We start from the raw sequence: 18,431 nt of genomic DNA on the forward strand, positions 1-18,431 counted from the left end.
GCCCACCTGGGATCCCACGGAGAGTGAGCAGCGGAGCGTGGGCGCCCTGCCCGCCTGCCTCCTGTCAGGGCCCTTCCTCAGCCCCTCCCAAGGGCAGAAAGCACACAGACATGGACTTCGGCAAGGCCCACCCGCAGGGGCAGCGTCATGCTGGGGGTCAGAGGGCAAAGCCTTCCCGCCAACAGGGACAGCTCCCTGGGTTTCAGGAACCCCGTAAGGGTGAGTGTGAGGGTGGGGAGGGAGGGTGGCATGGGAGGGCCTATCCACTCACTCACTGAGTGTTTGTTGGCACCTGCTGAGACCTGAGCACGTCAGTGCTGGCACCTCAAACCCAGCGGCATCATCATCCAGGCAGAGCGGGCTTTCTCCTTCACGTCTGGGGATCTGGCTTCTCCTGTGCCAAGCCCCGGGGGAGGCCCCACTGGCCCGGGCAAGGACCACGAGCAGATGGTGCCGCCGGAGCCGCGGGGAGCTCGCCGCCCACCGGCTGCGCTGCCTGCCTCTCCCCGTCCTGGCCGGGCGGCCGTCAGCCTGGAGCAGCCTGTGCTGCCACCGGCCCCGGCCAGGGCAGAGGCTTGTGCAGTCGCCTCGTTAATAATGAATGGGCCGGGTGCCTCCTGAGCCTCCCGCCGGCTCTGATGGACCAGGGGGAGTCCCAGCCCCTCGGTGTGCAGTGCAGCCACCGGAGCTGATCGCACGCGCCCTCCCGGAGACTCAGGGAAGCCTGCATGGCAGCTGCTCCCGGAACCCTGGCCTCCGCCCGCTGCCCACGAGGGGCCCGCCCCCCTCCCGTCAGAGGCTACGGTGTCGCTCATTGGTCAGGAGTAACTGGCAGCCCAGCCCGCTGGACACTGGGGGGGCCGGGCAGCCAGAGCCAGATGGTGAGGGCGGAGGAGGGACGCGAGGAAGGGGTGAGAGGTCTCCCCAGCACCGCTGGAAATCCGATTCCCTGGCCGGAAGGTGCACGGGCGTCCGTTCTCCGTCCTTGTCTTGGGAAACCCTGGCTCCTGAAGGGGCCTCGCAGCTCCTCCGCCCTCGGGGATAAAGTCTCGTCGTCGGAGAAGGGGCAGATGACTTCGGAGCCCGGAAGGAGGGGAGAGGCGCCCCGGAGCTGAGGGCCAGCACCCCTCAGCATGCAGGTGTCCTTCGTGTGCTCCGAGCATGGCCTCAAGGGCCGGGGCCCCGACGAGCGGCTGGGCCGGCCGGCCTCCAGCAGCCCCAGCCTGGGGACCCGCGGCCGCTTCCGCGCTGTGGCCATGGTGGCCCGGAGCCTGGGACAGCTGTCGGTGCAGAGCCACCCAAGCGTCAGTGATGCCGGCGGGAAGCAGCCGGGGATGAAGTATAGGTAGGAGGCGTAGGTGGCTTGGCGGGCGGCGTGCCCTCCCCCACCCCCGCTGGGGGTGCCGGAAAATCTGCAGATCCCGTCAGACTTGGGTGGTTTGCGAGCTCAGAGGCCAGGAGGGGACTCGGGCAGCCGTGGCAGGCGGGTGAGAGGTAACGGAGGCTCGGTCAGCCCCACGTTTCTTCACAACACAGGGAGAGGGGGGTGCGTGGCGGCCTGTCTGTTCCTGTGTGGGGTGGGGGTTACCATAGCCACGCCCTCAATGTCAGACTCTGTGATTCGGTGATGCTTCCTCTTCCCAGGAACCCCGGGCCCTGGCCACAGGCCCCTGCTCTACCCCCCCCCACCGCCCCCCCAGGCACAGGGCCCGCGGGTGGTCCGAGGTCTTTGCCGCCGGGCCATGGTGACAAGCGTTGGTGTGATGGTACGGGACCACCCGGTGACCATGGGATGGAATCAATGTTCCCTCCCCGGCCCGAGCCAGACCCCCAGCAGGACTGTGGCTCCGGGGCTCGGAGCCGCCTCTGGGGTCTCCTGCGGATGCTCAGCCCCTTGGTGAGGACACTGGCGGTCACGTGTCCCTCTGCTCGGGCGCAGGCCCCCCGGGCTGCAGGCTCCCACTGTGTCCTGTTCGTGGAGACAGTTGGGGGGCAGGGACCCTCCTGCCATCCCTTGCATCGCACCCCCACTGCTCCACCCAGGCTCTTGCCTAGATGCTTGGTGGACGCGCCCCGGTGGAAGGGGGGGCCCAGCTTGGTGCAAAGGGCGCCGGGGGCAGGGTCGTGGGCACCCTGCTGCGGGCCTGGCCTTCCTAACTCCCCGTGCGCCGCTCTGCCGGAGCCCTTACTGGTCGAGAACAGCGTTCCTGGGAGAGGGGAGCCCACACAATCCACCTGCGGAAACCGGGAAGGCGGGCAGGGCGCTGGCTCCCGTTCCGCGGAAAGCGCTGCCCGTCTCTCCGTGATCAGACGCTCCCGCGGCCCCGAAGGGCCACAGAGGCTCCTGCTGCGTTTCCGGGGGTGTCTGGGCGGGTGGCCGGCGCGGGTGGCCGGTCCTGACAGCGAGGTGTAGGGATTAACCCTCCCCACAACCAGGGCCCCCCAGTGGGACCTGATGGGAAGGCACCAGGTCGCAGTCCTGCGCCCCGGGAGGTGAGTGCTGGAGTCCTTCCGCGTCTGCCCACGGCCCTCCTCCCTGGGTCCTGGGGGAGGCCTGACTCTGTGGTGAGCCTCCGGGAGCAGGCCTTGGCTCCACCCTCTGAGCTCAGGGAGGACCACCCAGGATGGAATCTCCAGTCTGGAAGCTCAGGGGGCTCGGTTCCTGTTAAGCGGGGATCAAAAGCTAAGAGTAAACAGGATACACCGTTCACTTTGATACCGGTCACCCCTGCGATCTTTGAGTCCATCCTGGTATCCTCGGAGGGCCAGTTCTAAAAATACAAAGCGCTGTGTAGGTGGAAGGAGTGGCCATAAACGTGATTTCCCTCCGGAGAGCCTCAGTCCACTGAGGAGTAGATCTCGGAGCCTGAGGCTCCAGATGACTGTGCATCTGTGTGTGCATGTGTGTGTGCATGTGTGTTCCTGTGTGTGCACATGTGTGTGCATATGTGGGCACCTGCTTGTGCACGTGTGTGTTCCTGTGTGTGTGCGTGTGTGGGCACCTGTGTGTGCATATGTGGGCACCTGTGTGGGCATGCGTGTGCGCATCTGTGTGGGCACCTTTGGGCTCCTTTGTGTGCGCGTGTGCGCCTGGGGACACCTATATGTGCATCCGTGGCCACATGCGCATGTGTCACACCTGCTGGAGGCAGGACGGCCGGCAGTAAAGGGGGAGGTGCTCACTGGGCTGGGCCGGTGCCGTCCGAGGACCTGGGCTCAGAGCCTCGCTCCACGACTTCCTAACCCAGGACCCCGCCGTCCTTACGTGCGGCCGCGGGAGAGCTGCACTTGGGGTGCAGGAGGGGGAGTGAGTTCATCCTCTGTGGGGTGTTTCACTGCAGCTGAGATGGAAGTCAGGACTCAAACCACGGGGCGCCCTTGCTAATCATGGGGTTCCTGCCTCTTGGGAACCTGCCCCACGGGGTTCCTGCCCCACAGGGTTCCTGCCCCACGGGGTTCCTGCCCCACAGAGTTCCTGCCCCACAGAGTTCCTGCCCCACAGGGTTCCTGCCCCACGGGGTTCCTGCCCCACAGAGTTCCTGCCCCACAGAGTTCCTGCCCCACAGAGTTCCTGTCCCACAGAGTTCCTGTCCCACGGGGTTCCTGCCCCACAGAGTTCCTGCCCCACAGAGTTCCTGTCCCACGGGGTTCCTGCCCCACAGAGTTCCTGCCCCACGGGGTTCCTGCCCCACGGGGTTCCTGCCCCACGGGGTTCCTGCCCCACGGGGTTCCTGCCCCACAGAGTTCCTGTCCCACGGGGTTCCTGCCCCACAGAGTTCCTGCCCCACAGAGTTCCTGCCCCACAGAGTTCCTGCCCCACAGAGTTCCTGTCCCACGGGGTTCCTGCCCCACAGAGTTCCTGCCCCACAGAGTTCCTGTCCCACGGGGTTCCTGCCCCACAGAGTTCCTGCCCCACAGAGTTCCTGCCCCACAGAGTTCCTGTCCCACGGGGTTCCTGCCCCACAGAGTTCCTGCCCCACAGAGTTCCTGCCCCACAGAGTTCCTGCCCCACAGAGTTCCTGTCCCACGGGGTTCCTGCCCCACAGAGTTCCTGCCCCACAGAGTTCCTGTCCCACAGGGTTCCTGCCCCACAGAGTTCCTGCCCCACGGGGTTCCTGCCCCACAGAGTTCCTGCCCCACAGAGTTCCTGCCCCACGGGGTTCCTGCCCCACAGAGTTCCTGCCCCACGGGGTTCCTGCCCCACAGAGTTCCTGCCCCACAGAGTTCCTGCCCCACGGGGTTCCTGCCCCACAGGGTTCCTGCCCCACGGGGTTCCTGCCCCACAGAGTTCCTGCCCCACGGGGTTCCTGCCCCACGGGGTTCCTGCCCCACGGGGTTCCTGTCCCACAGAGTTCCTGCCCCACGGGGTTCCTGCCCCCACGGGGTTCCTGCCCCACGGGGTTCCTGTCCCACGGGGTTCCTGCCCCACGGGGTTCCTGCCCCACGACCACCTGCCCCTGGGGTTGCTCCATATGATTGTCCGAGGGCCACAGCCAGGGTGCAGGGGGCTGCAGGGGGCTAGATCCCACTTTGCCCCCACCCTGACCATCCTCAGGAAGCTGGCCTTTGCCAGGGGCGTGATCCAGGCCAGCGTCCAGCCACCCTGTCAGGGTGAGGGAACTAACAGGCCACGTGCCTGCCAGAGGGCCCCGGCGCTCAGTGCAAAGCGGGAGTCAAGCCCGGGAGTAACGGGGGGAGCCAGCTAGGTCCTGAGTCTGCCCAGGGCCTTCGATCTCGCCCTGAGTTACGCCCTGGGGGCCCTGCCCCTGCCAGGCCCACCTTAGGGAGCCTGGAGTCTGTGAGCAGGCAGACCTGCTGAAAGGCAGTCACCGCATTGACCAGAAAACGTCCCGGTCCCTTCTCCATCGAACCAGCTCGTCAAAGCCATGCTGCTTCCACCGACCGCGCTGGTCGTCCGCCCAGATGGCCGAGGGAAGGGCCTGGACTATTTTTAAAGCATCTGTAATTGCCCAGAACCTGGGCACAGTGTTCAGCGGTTCCCGGCATCTGATGGCCACGTGACCTCGGCGCTGGCCCTCGGCGCCTCTCCTGGCGAAGGTTAAAGCCGAGAGGCCTCAGCAGCCTTTTTCCCAGACCACAGGAGAGAGAGAGCCAAATTAACGGAGACCAACGTTATGGGGGCTTGGAGATTTAGCCAACTATTTAAAACATGTTTTTATCGATTTTAGAAAGAGAGGAAGGGAGAAGGAGATAGAAACATCGATGAGAGAAACATCAACATCGATTGGCTGTCTCCTGCACTCCCCCTGCTGGGAATCAAATCCGCACCCCGACCCTGTGCCCTGACCGGAATCCAGTCCTGACCTCCTGGTTCACAGGTCGATGCTCAGCCACTGAGCTGCACCGGCCGGCCTTGGCCAACTCTTTCATCATTGTATCACGTTATGGTCCAGGGAGAAAGGTCTGTAGGAAATGGCTTTTGCGTCTTGAAAGTTTCAAGCGACAGCGTGTCACCAGCCGTGGTCCAGACGACGTGGTGATTTGTGGAGAGCCCCCCCCCCACACACAGGCCAGCGGGTTTATGCAGCTTTTAGCCTGGAGTCCTGTCCCTTCTCATCTCTTCTCCCGAGGCCTGGCAGCGGATGGCAGAACTAATACCGTCCTTTTCACTGGGCGACGCCGTGAGCGGGGTAACCCTGGCATCACGTGGCGTCCTACTTTCGCTAAATTATTCCTGTGGGCGGTGGGGGGAGAGCCGTGAGCCGGATGCTGCCCTGGCGCGGGAGGAAACTCAGCCCGTCTGGTGGGCGAGAGGCCGCGCCGCCTGCAGCCCCAGACACAGGTGGGCTCAGCCGTGTTCTGTGTCCTCCCCTGAATACGTAGCACGGTCTGGCGCCGGGTCCCACTCCGGCACCTGGACTGACCTAGCCCAGATGCCGGGCTCTGTGGACACCCGGGCATCGCAGACAAGGTTCTGAGGTCCCCATGTGCGTGCCCATGTCCGGGGAAGGGCTTTCTCAAAGGGGTCTGTGCCCCCAAAACTGGTAAGAACCGCTGATCAGAGCCTTCGGTTCTTTTTGTTTCGTTACCGGACTGCTTCCGAGCAAAGGCCTAATTTCTCGCCACACCTGCTTTCCCGCTCGCGCGGGGAACGTGGCCTCAACTCGGAGCACACCTGGCTGGACCGAGTGTCGTTGGGGTGGGGGGGAGGGGGCGGGGGCGGTGCGAGGGGAGGTTGAGCCTCTCTGTCCAGCAGTCACAGTGCAGGTTGCTCTGGATTGGCACATACGAGCGATGCCGAGGCGCCATGGGGTTACGTCACGATTTATAGGAAAAGACAAGGCAGCCTCCATCCCCTTTGAACACCTGCGGCGTGAAGCCCATCTGATTGGTCCGTGTGAGGAAGAAGGCCGCGTCCGCGCTCCGTGCTGTCTGTCGTGGAAACGGCACATGCAGAGTCAGCGTCCTGTGCGCTGTGCCCGGGCACATGTGCCAGCTCGGGGCCCCCTGGCCGCCCCGTGGGAGGCGGCGTGGCCAGCCAGCCTGCGTCCTGTGTGCTGTGCCCGGGCACATGTGCCAGCTCGGGGCCCCCTGGCCGCCCCGTGGGAGGCGGCGTGGCCAGCCAGCCTGCAGATGCGCAGGCGGAGGCCTCGGGCCCAGGGCGCTCGGCCATGAAGGTGGGGCCAGGATTTGAGCTCCAGCTGCGGAGCCTCTTCCCGACGTGCCCGCCTCCCCACAGAGAAACCAGCGCCAGTGCGTCCTCACGCAGGGCATGTCCCAGCCCCGTGCTGAGCCCGGTGTGCACGTGGGGCGGCGAGTGTGGCCCTTTACCCCGAGGGGCAGCCAGCAGCTGGCCTCTCTCTGAAGGTCCCCCTTGGTTTCAGAGCCTCCAACAGCATTGGATGGGGGCGCGGGGAGCCGGCTCTTGGAACAGTGGGGGCTGGGGGAGCTGCAGTGGGAAAGGTGGGGGCTGGGGGAGCTGCAGTGGGAAAAGTGGGGGCTGGGGGAGCTGCAGTGGGAAAGGTGGGGGCTGGGGGAGCTGCAGTGGGGAAGGTGGGGGCTGGGGGAGCCCCTGGTAAAGGTGGAGGCTGGGGGAGCTGCAGTGGGAAAGGTGGGGGCTGGGGGAGCTGCAGTGGGAAAGGTGGGGGCTGGGGAGCTGCAGTGGGAAAGGTGGGGGCTGGGGGAGCTGCAGTGGGAAAGGTGGGGGCTGAGGAAACCCCTGGGAACAGTGGGGGTTGGGGGAGCTACACTAGGAACAGGGGCCTGGGGGAGCTGCAGTGGGAAAGGTCGGGGCTGGGGGAGCCCCTGGGAAAGGTGGGGGCTGGGGGAGCTGCAGTGGGAGAGGTGGGGGCTGGGGAAGCTGCAGTGGGAAAGGTGGGGGCTGGGAGAGCTGCACTGGGGGCTGGGGGAGCTGCAGTGGGAAAGGTGGGGGCTGGGGAGCTGCACTGGGGGCTGGGGGAGCTGCAGTGGGAAAGTTGGGGGCTGAGGAAACCCCTGGGAACAGTGGGGGTTGGGGGAGCTACACTAGGAACAGGGGCCTGGGGGAGCTGCACTGGGAAAGGTCGGGGCTGGGGGAGCCCCTGGGAATGGTGGGGCCGAGCCTGGCCAGCGGGTTCTGCCCGGGCTGCTGGGAACTGACACGCGTTTGTTTTTTAGGAACCTGGGCAAGTCGGGCCTGCGGGTCTCCTGCCTGGGGCTGGGTGAGTGTGGGGCCCCTTGGTCCAGGGCCACCAGGGAAGCAGGGGCTGTGGGAGGGCTGAAGGGGACCACCCCCATGGGTGGGAGCTGCACCCAGAGCCAGGATGGGTGTGTACCTGTTACCATGGTAACGGGGTGCCTGGGAGAGGACAGGGAGTGGAGAGACAGCCTCTTCCTTTCCCAAGCTGTGAGCTCCGTTCCCGCGTCACGCTGTCCCTCCACCTCCATGATGCACACAATGTGCGCCCCCAACACACACACACACACACACACACGTGCACACACATATATACACACACGTGCATGCACGCACACACACACACCCCAGCCAGCAGGAGTGAGGACCTGCCCCCTGTCCCGCCCCCTGCAGCCCGTCCCTGGAACAGCAGCCACTTTAGCTTGAGCCCCAAGGAGCGTTTCAAAGCCCCACAGCCCGCTGCCTGCTCTGGGCGCTGACGGTCCTCTCAGTTTGAAGTTCAGTGTCCATGCACCCCAAGGACACGCTCACCACAGGGCGGGGTGGCGCGGCGGCCTATGGCCGCCCCCTGGGCCCTGCAGCCTGAGGCCCCAGCCCCCGTGAGGGGAGAACGGACTTCCCCAGAGGCTCTCTGACCTGACCCTGTGTGTCTCCTTCCAGGAACATGGGTGACCTTCGGAGGCCAGATCACCGACGAGGTGAGACGGGCCCCTCCCCCGCCAGGCCCCAGCGAGGGCAGCCCCCGAGGCAGGCGGTGACGCCTGCTAGATGCCCAGTGAGGCCGCGGCCCCAGCAGCCGCCACAGCTTCCCTCGGTCTCCTGTGCCCGGCCCTGTGCCCGGCGGGAAGGGGGAGCCGCAGCGGTGGCACCACACAGCAGCCGGGGGCCCCGGGGCTCAGAGACTCAGCGTCCTGCTGCAGCGTGCCAGGAAAACCAGGGGCAGGCTTTCCAAGCGGAGCCAGTGCCGCTCCCAGCTGCCCCTGCAGAGCCCGCGTGAGTGCGACCCCTCAGCGCAGCCTGCCCAGGCCCCTGAGCCGCAGGTCCCGATAGTGTTGCTGCAGGATGAGGGCCGAGCAGTGTCTCCGGGTCCGTGTGGAGGGGACGGTGCGTCCCCAGGCCGCGTGTCCCTCCCGCCCCCGGGCAGTGAGTGGGTGTCTGAGAAGTGAGGACAATGGCCTTTGCTCAGAGCTCCGGCCGCTGCGGGAGAGGCATCTTCCCATTTGCCTTACTCGCCATCGGAAAGGTTGCATTTAAAAAGTAACCCGTGACTTCACCTGCGACCTGGTTAGCTGTGATTGCTGGCTTCGTTTTCATGGCAAAGGGTCTGCTTCCGTCAATATCCTGATGCATGTACTTGGTGCGTGTTTTTTAAATGTATTTTTATTGATTTCAGAGAGGAAGAGAGAGAGAGGGAGAAACATCAATGATGAGAGAGAATCATTGATTGGCTGCCTCCTACACGCCCCCTGCTGGGAATGGAGCCCGCAACCCAGGCCTGTGCCCTGACCGAATCGAACCACAATCTCCTGGTTCATAGGTCGACGCTCAACCACTGAGCCACACTGGCCGGGCCTAATGGGTGTTTTTGTTCCTTTTTCTTGTTGCGACAGCAGCGGGTTGGATAATTCTTTGCACTTGCTTATAGGGTCTGGGTCTAGGCCAGCCGCGGGCAAACTACGGTCCGCGGGCCGGATCCAGCCCGTTCGGCTGTTCTATCCGGCCCGCGGAGCCGAAAGAGCGGAGGGTTCTCTTGCTCTCCCCTCCGCTCCTTTACTTTGAATTTATATTAGTTCACACAAGCACTCCATCCATGCTTTTGTTCCGGCCCTCCGGTCCAGTTTAAGAACCCATGGTGGCCCTCGAGTCAAAAAGTTTGCCCACCCCTGGCCTAGGTGGTCCCGGGGGGCGGGGAGGGGGAAGGGGGGAGTTTTTAAGGCACAGGGAACTGTTTTCTCCGGCCACCAAACTGGTCTGAGCGCTTAGACTGGAAGCGGGAGCCCCGAGCCACGTGGTCACGGGAACCGGTCGCGCCTGCCTCGCCTCTTTCCCTGTCGCTGTGGCTCCAAACTCGCAGGCGGGGTGACTTCATTCCCAGGGCACTCGCTGCACTGCCTGCGATGTCCCCGTGGGAAAGACGGAGACCTGGCGGGTGGTGACCAGCCAACAGGTCACCCTTCACGTCCCGGTGGCAGCCCGCTGCCCCCGCCACGTCGTCGTCGGGGACACAGTGACGTGTACAGCGACTCTGGGAGTCGTTTCCAGGGGACGGGAAGCTGGGGGGACAGCGGACACAACAGATGACAGATTCAGGGTCCCGAGAGGTCCTGGCAGGCGACCCGATAGCGCGCAGAAGCAAGCAGCACTTCCGTGCCAAATCGTCCCGGTCGCGTCCAAAAAACCATCATGTCGAGCCCGAGGGGCCCCCTCCCTGCGTTCCGGTGAAGAATGCCGGGGTTAGTCTCCAGCTGGCCGCCTGGGGGTCTGAGCCGGCGGGCCGGCACCACCAGGAAGCAGGGCCCCCGCCTGGGCTGTGGAGTTAGGCGGGCACTGCCGGGCGGCCAGGCCCCCTGGGCGTTCCTGATGAGCGGCCCGGCCCGCCTGCAACTCCCTATTCCCTGCCGAGCCCGTGTCTGAAGGCAGGAATGCTGAGCCGAGGCCTGTTAGGGTTGCCCAGTGTGGGGCCTGGGCCTCTGGGCACCCCCGGGCCTCTGGGCACCCCTGGCTGGCAGGACAGAGCCGCCTGCCAGCAGCCCCCGCTTCTCGTTTCAGATGGCAGAGCAGCTCATGACCTTGGCCTACGACAACGGGATCAACCTCTTCGACACGGCGGAAGTCTACGCGGCGGGCAAGTACGTGTCTCCCCTCGCGGGAAAGAGGGGTGTGGCCACGGGTCCCCCGGGAGAGCCTTTTCCCACGACCCTCGTCCCTAGGGGCTGCGCGGGCACCTCCCCCTCTGCCCGCTTCTCTAAGCTCTAAATGGCTCAAGGGCGGGTCGTTTTCCTGGCGCCTGGATCGCAGAACGCTGGGACACTGGTCACTTGCTAAACGCCCCATGTGCTCACACACCACGGCCACCCCAGCCCCTCGGTGCCAAAGCCGCGATGCCCGGCGAGGGCCGAGCTGAAGCTGTCACCGGCTCTCCCGCCGTGCCCGTGGCCCCCCACGCTCCTGACATCTTCACCTCCTCATGGCGCAGTCGGGGCCGCGGGAGGCAGGGCAGGAGCTGGCGCGGGAAGCGCTCCGTCTTGGCAGTGAGCTCGCTCCTCAATTATGAAAAAGCTCTGCTCAGCCAAGGCCGCTGGCCTGGTCGTAGGACGGCCTGTAATCAAATCATCCGCTCTCCCGCCTCGCCTCGGGTTTCCAAAGAGCGCTGCTTGTGAAGTCATCTGCTGGCTCTGTCCCCTCCCTCCGCGCCTCCCGCCTGACGAGCTGCCGGCACCTGCAGCGGGGCTGGGGTATCTCCGCAGCCTGCACCGGGGCCAGAGCAGCGGGGCCCCGACCCAAGTCCTGGCCCAGGGTCTGAGGATCTCACAGCCCTGGGGGCCTCCACTGGGACCCCCAACCTCCCCCAACCCCCATCAGCAGCTCACTGCCCCTCCCAACCCCTCCCAACGGGCAGCCGCTGCCCATCACAGTGAGACGCTTTCCAGACGGGAGCGACCTGAAGGTCGGAGGTGGGGAGGCCGGATGGAAAAGCCGTGCCTCAGCCTGCACCTGCCCTGCACCAGGGCTCGTGGGGCAGCTCTGTGCCGCCTCCTGCAGGCGGCCCAGCCCCTGTGCACACACTTCACGGCAGCCACACCACGTCATCTCCACTCCCCTGTGAAGGGACACCAGGCTGGGCAGCTCGGGACTAGCCCACCAGGAGCCGAGGACTCGGGGAGCAGCTTCCGGGGGCTGTCGCTGCCCCTGGAGCCCACCGCCCCCATCCTGCCCTCCACTCCCCCGGCCTCTGAACCTGCCCACTCACCCCCATCAGGGCCTCAGTGCCTGCAGCCACCCACACGGGAAAGCGGGCGCTGCGCCAAGGGACAGGGAGGGAGGAGCGGCCCGGGGCGGGGGCTGCCAGGCGGCTCCAGCGGGCGGGGACCCGGCGCTGTCCCTCTTGCTAACCAGGTGCCAGTTGCGTAGCTTGCTGAGTCCCCCCCTCTCATGCTGATGCTCATTTGGGCGCTTCCCAGAGCTGCAGGGCTTCTGTGCCCTGCCGGACGGCGCCAGCCTTACCAAGTTCACGGCCGCGGGCAGCAGCAGGCTTTGGCTAACTCTGTCTCAGTGCCTGTGAGCCAGGCACACGGCTGCTCTTCTCTCTTCGCCCTTTCCTGACCTTTGTCCCACAAGTGAGGGACCCAGGACTGAGGAGGAGGCCGCGGCTGAGTGCTTTTCTGAGCATCCTGACCGCGAGCACGGAGAGCTTTGAGACTCTGCCAAGCAGCTTGCCAGCGAGAGCCCATTACTCCTGAGAGCGTGACTCAGCGCTTCTGTGGAAGGGAGCGCGGCGCACGGTCAGCTCCCCTGCTTGCTTCCACTCAGGAACACTCTGCGGCAAGCAAAACGTCCTTAAAAGTCAACAGCTAAGGTCGCGAGTCCGTCACTGCCGTGCCATGCAGGCCGGAACAGCGCCCGTGAGGCCGGCTGGCCCGAGTGGTGCAGGGCCCCGAGGGACGCCAGACAGAGCCGACGGGCCAACAGGGCGTCTGTCTTTCATCCAAATGCAGGAGACCGGAGGAGCACACACACATGCACACACACACACACACACATGCACACACACACACACACACGCACACACGCACACACGCACACACGCACATGCGCACGCACTTGCACACCTGCTGGCGCTCTGCTGGAACCTGGCCCTGAGTCCCTGTTGGTTGTCTCTGAAAACGGGATGAATAATTAACTTTTAAAAACATACCTGCCTGGCCCTGGCCGCTCTTTCTCAGTGGTTAGAGTGTCGCCCACACCCCGAAGGGTCTTGGGTTCGATTCCCAGTCCAGGGCACGTACCTGGGTTGCAGGTCCATCCCTGGCCCGGGTGGGGCCTGTGTAGAAGGCAACTAGTGAATGTGTCTCTCTCACATCGATGTTTCTCTCCTTTCTCTCTCCCCTTTCTCTCCCTCCCCTCCTCCCTCCCCCTCTCTGAAAATCAACAGGAAAAATATCCTCGAGTGAGGATTAACCAACACACAGAAAACCCTTCTTGTCGGGAAACTTGGCTAGGTCACGTGGCAGTGTTTTCCCAGTGAACTGCCCGTGGCCGGGGGGCCGGGGCCGCTGGCCTTTCCTGCGGGACTTCGGCTCCTTCCGGCGAGGGCCAGAGCCCGCGGGCACACGTGCCACGCCTGTCCCCGGATGAGCTGCCCGAGCCACGAGGGCCTGCTGGCTCCTGGCCCATGCCCTTTCCCTCGGGGACTGGTGGCCGGCTGTCGCGGCGGGCAGGGGGTGCTGCACGCTGTAACGAAATCTCCGTGTCTGGCCTTCTTTGCAGGGCTGAGGTGGTTCTCGGGAACATCATTAAGAAGAAGGGATGGAGGTAGTGCCTGCTCTCTCTGTGGTCGGTGTCCAGGGCCCACACGGGGGGGGGGGGGGGCGGGGAGGAGCAAGGAGGGGAGGGGGCTCCATGAGAGGCGGCGCGCTCTGGGCTGGGATTGGGTGGGCGAGCGTGGCTCGGTCCCCGCTGCCCCGTCCCGTTGCCAGGGCAGTGCCCGGGTGGTCTCATCGCCGTCTCTCTCAGACCTGCACGTCCCAGCATCCCTCTCACGGGGAAGGGAAGGATGTCCCGGAACGAGGCAGCCCCGAGCTTTCTCCAGGGAGTGGGGTTCACACTGGGGGTGGCCGCCCCCAAGGAGCCAGGGGCTGTGGCGAGGTGGGGTGCCAAATTCCGTTCTCCCAGGTCTGTATCTCTGCTGGAGAGGGAGCCAGTGGGGGCCTGCACACCCCATCTGCCCCTCCCCCTGACCCGCGGCGCAGAGGGCCAGGGTCCCGGGGGCAAGGCTGACTGGGTGAGGCCAAGCAGAGCTGGCCGTGGGAACTTCCGGTGGCCCGGGGTGCCGCAGGGGTGGTGCCGAGAGGAGAGGGTGCAGTCCCCCGGACAGGGACCGCTGTCCCACCTCCTGGTTGGGCTGATCCCAGGCTCAGACACCACCCAGCCCAGGCCCGGCCTTCACACCCCACTCACCTGGGAAGTGGTGGCTCCTAAGACCGCCTTCACCTCAGGACCCGCACCCCCCTGAGCTGGGTCCCGGGGAGCAGTCAGGAGCCCCAGCCGCAGCCCCAGCTTCATCGGGGCAGGCACAGCCGGTGGCCCGAGAGGCTTGGTTTCCAGGAATTCCAGAAGCTTCTGCAAAGCCCGGGCCTCCCCCCCGGCCCCGCACGCAGGCTGACGCCCCACCCAAGTGTGTCTTTGTGGCTCTCATTGATCCCAAAGGAAGTCCCTCCTGGATCCCAAGGAAAGGAGATCGCTCACGGTAGCAAGTCCCCCATTGTGTCTCGGGTGGAGACAGGAGAATCGGGGTCACCGCCCCGCCCGGGGGGGGAAGCTGTGCCTGCGCTTGTGGCTTTGAGGACCTGTGTCCCGAGCGGCCCTGGGGGCGGGCACAGCCTCGGGGTCACTCACCCTCCCCCGCCACTTCAGGACAGGCGCGGGTCCCCGTTTGGCTCAGGGAGACTTAAAGCAGGAAAACAACATACCTTCCCACGCCCCGCCCCTGGGCTCTCAGCACCCCAGCCAGCATCCCGAGCCCCCCGAGCTCCAGCCTCCCTCCCTCGATGGCCCCCACCAGGGTCCCCACAGCTCTCCTGCTACAGTGTCAACGGGATGTGTGGCCCGTGTCCTTCCGTCCTTGGCTCCTGCCGCCCTTGGCCCCTGAGCCTTCCGTGGCCCCGACCCGTGGGTCCAGGTCGGAGAGTTGCACCCACGTGGCTAGTTAGTTACATCCACGGGTTGTCTCCTGACGCCACGCGGAGCCCAAGGTCCAGGCTCGACACAGCGAGGACATTGAATGACGGGCACCCCATTTCACCCAGTGCCCCCCGATGAGAAGGGTGGGAGGACCCTCAAGGGACCACGTGCAGTAACACCCCTCCTCCTGCTCTGTCCACAGACGGTCCAGCCTGGTCATCACCACCAAGATCTTCTGGGGAGGAAAGTAGGTGATGCTCCGGCGGCAGGTCCAGCGGCCACAGCCCAGCCCACTCCCCTGACGGAGGAGGCTCTGGCGGGGGGAGGGCAGGAGCCAGGCCCTTGCGGCTCAGTCCCCTGGGTGCCGCCGTCAGCCCTGGCTGGCGCCCGTCCCTACGGAGGGAGGTCAAGTTCCCGAAAAGCGGCTTCGGCTGAGTCTGTCTTTTATTCAAACCTTGTTTCGCTTTTATGTTTACGTTCGTGGGTTTGTCCTTTCTTGCTGATCACAAAGGCAGCGTTCTAAAAATCCTGGGAAACACAGATAATTGGTGAACTGTCCAAACCCCCCTACCTTCCCTGGGCCACAGCACCCCCCCCCCCCGCCTCCGGGAGTCGCCCCTATTCTCTCTGGGGCTGGACCAAGCCAGCGTCATGGGAATTACAAATACGGCTCATTCTTTAAAATATGTGTTTATTGATGTCAGAGAGGAAGGGAGAGGGAGGGAGAGAGAAACAACAGTGATGAGAGAGAGTCATTGATCGGCTGCCTCCTGCACACCCCCCACCAGGGATCGAGCCCACAACCCGGACCTGTGTCCTGACCAGGATATGGTTCATTCTTAATCTTTAAAAAAAATCCATGCTGCCCTAACCGGTTTGGCTCAGTGGATAGAGCGTCAGCCTGCGGACTCAAGAGTCTCAGGTTCGATTCCGGTCAAGGGCATGTACCTTGGTTGCAGGCACATCCCCAGTGGGGAGTGTCCAGGAGGTAGCTGATCGATGTTTCTCTCTCATCAATATTTCTAACTCTCTATCCCTCTCCCTTCCTCTCTGTAAAAAATCAATAAAATATATTTTAAAAAAAATCCATGCCAAGCAGAAGAGCAAATTGAAAAACAGGAACCGCCCCCCACAGCCACCCCCTCCCCAGGACAGCCAGGAGCAGCCTGGGCCTCCCCACCACCCCCGCCGCGCCCGTGGGAGCGCCCGGTGGCTCCTGGTTTCAACCCCAAAGTGACGCATGCGGACCTACCTTTTTGCCTAACATTTGCATCATCAGCACCTTCCCCCAAACCGCCTGCACCCTCACGCGCTGTGGGCCTGTTTTTCAGAGCGGAGACCGAGAGGGGCCTCTCCCGGAAGCACATCATCGAAGGTGAGGGACCCTGAGCCCCAGGGTCCTCCCTGGGTGCAGAACTGAGGGTGCACACCCTCCCCTCCCGATAAGCACAGGGCCCAGGCCTGGGGACACCCGGAGCTCTGCCCCCCCCCAAGTCCAGGTCCCAAGGGAGGGGCAGGGGTGTGGGCAGGGCGGGGCCTGTCGCCCTGGGATGGACAGTGTGCCTCCGGCAGGACACAGACGGGCCGGGTTTCCATTCACTGCTGATCAGAGTGAGCGACGTCACCTCCCCAGGCCTCTGGCGCAGCTCAGGGAGAGCGCCGCCGTGGGGGCCCCGGGAATGGGGAGCACCAGGCAAGGGTGGGTGTCAGACACGGCCCGAGGGGCCCAGCACCCAGAGCACAGGGATGGGGCAGCTAGCGCGGCCATCTTCTGTATTCTCGGTGTCTCCCTGCCCTTTCTATCCACGTTCCCGTCCATCCATAATAGTCAGATGACGGGGGGCCTTGCCACCCCTGCCCCCAGCCCCGCGCCCACTCCAGCTCTGCTCTGACGTCTGCCAGGTGCAGGGTCACGACTGGTGCGTTTCAGACGCCCTCGGCCTTGGGGGCGGGGACGCCACATGACCTGCCCCTCCCTCCGTGTCACCCCACGGGCCACGGGAGACTGGGACGGTCCCCCCACATCCCAACACAGGACATTGGCTTTCTCCCCTGGCCTCCACGACCCCCAACCGCCCGCCTGGTCCCTCCCACCTCTGGCTCCGGTGACCACCCCTCCGACTCCTCCCCAGGTCTGAAGGCCTCCCTGGAGCGGCTGCAGCTCGAGTATGTGGACGTGGTGTTTGCCAACCGCCCGGACCCCAACACGCCCATGGAAGGTGGGTTCTCCCCCGCTGGCCCCGAGGTCCCACCCTGGCCCTGAGGGCCTCGGCTCAGGCCCCGCTGGGCACCCAGACCGGCGGGGAGGGGAGGCCAGGCCTTTGGGGTGGAGAGAGCGGGCGGGGAGGCCTGAGCTCAGCCCCAGACTCCCCCCAGCCGGGGCACCTGGCACACCGGGGTCCACCCGGGTCCCCGTCCCGGGCTGAGGCCTGTGCATGCTCTCTCCTCCCGGCTGCGAAGAGTTTCCAGCTAAATGGGGTCACCAGACCATGGCTCGTTGCACCCGCTCCCTTCTCTCCATCGCCTTCCCCGAGGCCTCCGCTCTTTCGCTCGGTCCCTTAGAGGAGAAAAGACGCCAGAGCTTCGCAAAGCGGTTTTGGTTTCTTAGGCCTTAATTATTCTCCGCCTCCCGTAGCCTCCCGGCTCCCGGCTCCCGGCACCCCCACCTCCTGCTTCGGACCTTTCTCACATGCTTTCCTGCTTCGGGGACTTGGGAAATTAGGTCACGTTCAGTTATTTTTCCTTCGTTTGTTGACACATACATGTGTATATATGTACACCACGTATGCATGCGTGTATATATATGCGCGTGGGCTTTTAACGCGTACTCTGCGGAAGCGCTTTGTGCCTCCCCCCCGTGCCCTTTGCCATCCCACGCCTCCCGTGTTCCACAGCTGTCAACTCTGGTCTCTCTAAATCTCTTTTTGTCACCAGGGGACCCATTTAGTTCCTCCAAGTCCAGGACATTCATCACAGAAGGTACCCGGTACCCTGGCCGGCCCTGTGTCCCTGTGGCCCTGTGTCCGCGCTGCATTTTATGAGGCAGTGGTTTTGTTTACACGACTCTTCCCCCGAGGACAAACTTCTCCATAAAATGCATAAGGGCAACAGTGCCCGACACCCTGCAAGGGGCGGGAAGCCCCCCCAGCCGCTGTCCTTCATTCTCCCGCCCTCCGTGCATGCCCCGCCCCCCGCCTGGCGGTGCTGAGGTCCTGGGGCGGCCGCGGGGCCCCTCCTGATTGGGGGATGCTGTGATCAGGGCCTAAAACCTTGCCGCTGGATGGGCCGGGGCGGGGATGGAGGAGGCCAGGTTCCCACCGGAGCAAACACATCGGGGATCCCCGAGTATGTGGCCCCCACAAATCTTATCTTCCCCGGAATTCATGGTTGCTAAGCTCCTGCCCCATCCAGAAGCAACGAACCCAACGCGAGCTGCCCCCAGTGCGCTGGCTCCTCCGTGAGCGTCCTGGCGGCCATGGCGCTCGTGTCCCTGGGAGGGCTGGCCACCTGCCACTCACCCTTTGCTGTGTGGCCTGACCCCCCACTGGAACGGAACATTGTCCCCCTGGAAGGACCCCCTCAGGAGCCAGGAAACTCGAGACCCGGGCAGCCTCTGGCCCTGTGTGGCCCCTGCCCGCCCCTACGCTCAGGGCCCCGGGACCCCACACCACAGCAGGCCCCGGTCTCCCTGGGGACTGAGCTGAGTTCCATGGTGGCAGGGCTCCTGCCTGCCAACTGGCACTGCCACCTGACCCGCCCATGTATTATTTGTGACATGGCAGGAGATGCCAGGGGTCTTGGCAGCAGATGCAAGGATTTGTTCGACAGCATTAAATATTGAGGCGAAGGACAGGGCCCCCACTGTCCCTGTGTCCGGGGCCCCTGGCATCCCACT

The 18,431-nt window shown here is 64.6% G+C and overlaps 1 protein-coding gene across 4 annotated transcripts in view; it reads left to right on the plus strand.

Annotated features, from left to right (window-relative positions):
• Window positions 1-18,431, plus strand: part of KCNAB2 (potassium voltage-gated channel subfamily A regulatory beta subunit 2) — a 69,714-nt gene that overhangs the window by 40,732 nt on the left and 10,551 nt on the right. The window contains exons 1-9 of one of the 4 annotated variants that reach the window (XM_080656784.1): window positions 970-1,345; window positions 7,618-7,661; window positions 8,297-8,334; window positions 10,406-10,485; window positions 13,124-13,168; window positions 14,739-14,783; window positions 15,868-15,911; window positions 16,669-16,755; window positions 17,471-17,515. In XM_080656784.1, coding sequence (XP_080512910.1) covers window positions 1,134-1,345; window positions 7,618-7,661; window positions 8,297-8,334; window positions 10,406-10,485; window positions 13,124-13,168; window positions 14,739-14,783; window positions 15,868-15,911; window positions 16,669-16,755; window positions 17,471-17,515 — 640 coding nt within the window. In that variant the 5' untranslated portion in view covers window positions 970-1,133. Of the gene's footprint in view, window positions 1-969; window positions 1,346-7,617; window positions 7,662-8,296; window positions 8,335-10,405; window positions 10,486-13,123; window positions 13,169-14,738; window positions 14,784-15,867; window positions 15,912-16,668; window positions 16,756-17,470; window positions 17,516-18,431 lie in introns of those variants that run through there. The other 3 variants (XM_080656782.1, XM_080656785.1, XM_080656783.1) reach the window with 3 other exon arrangements.

This window comes from Plecotus auritus (assembly GCF_963455305.1).
Source record: "Plecotus auritus genome assembly, chromosome: 2".
Classification (NCBI taxonomy): Eukaryota; Metazoa; Chordata; class Mammalia; order Chiroptera; family Vespertilionidae; genus Plecotus; species Plecotus auritus.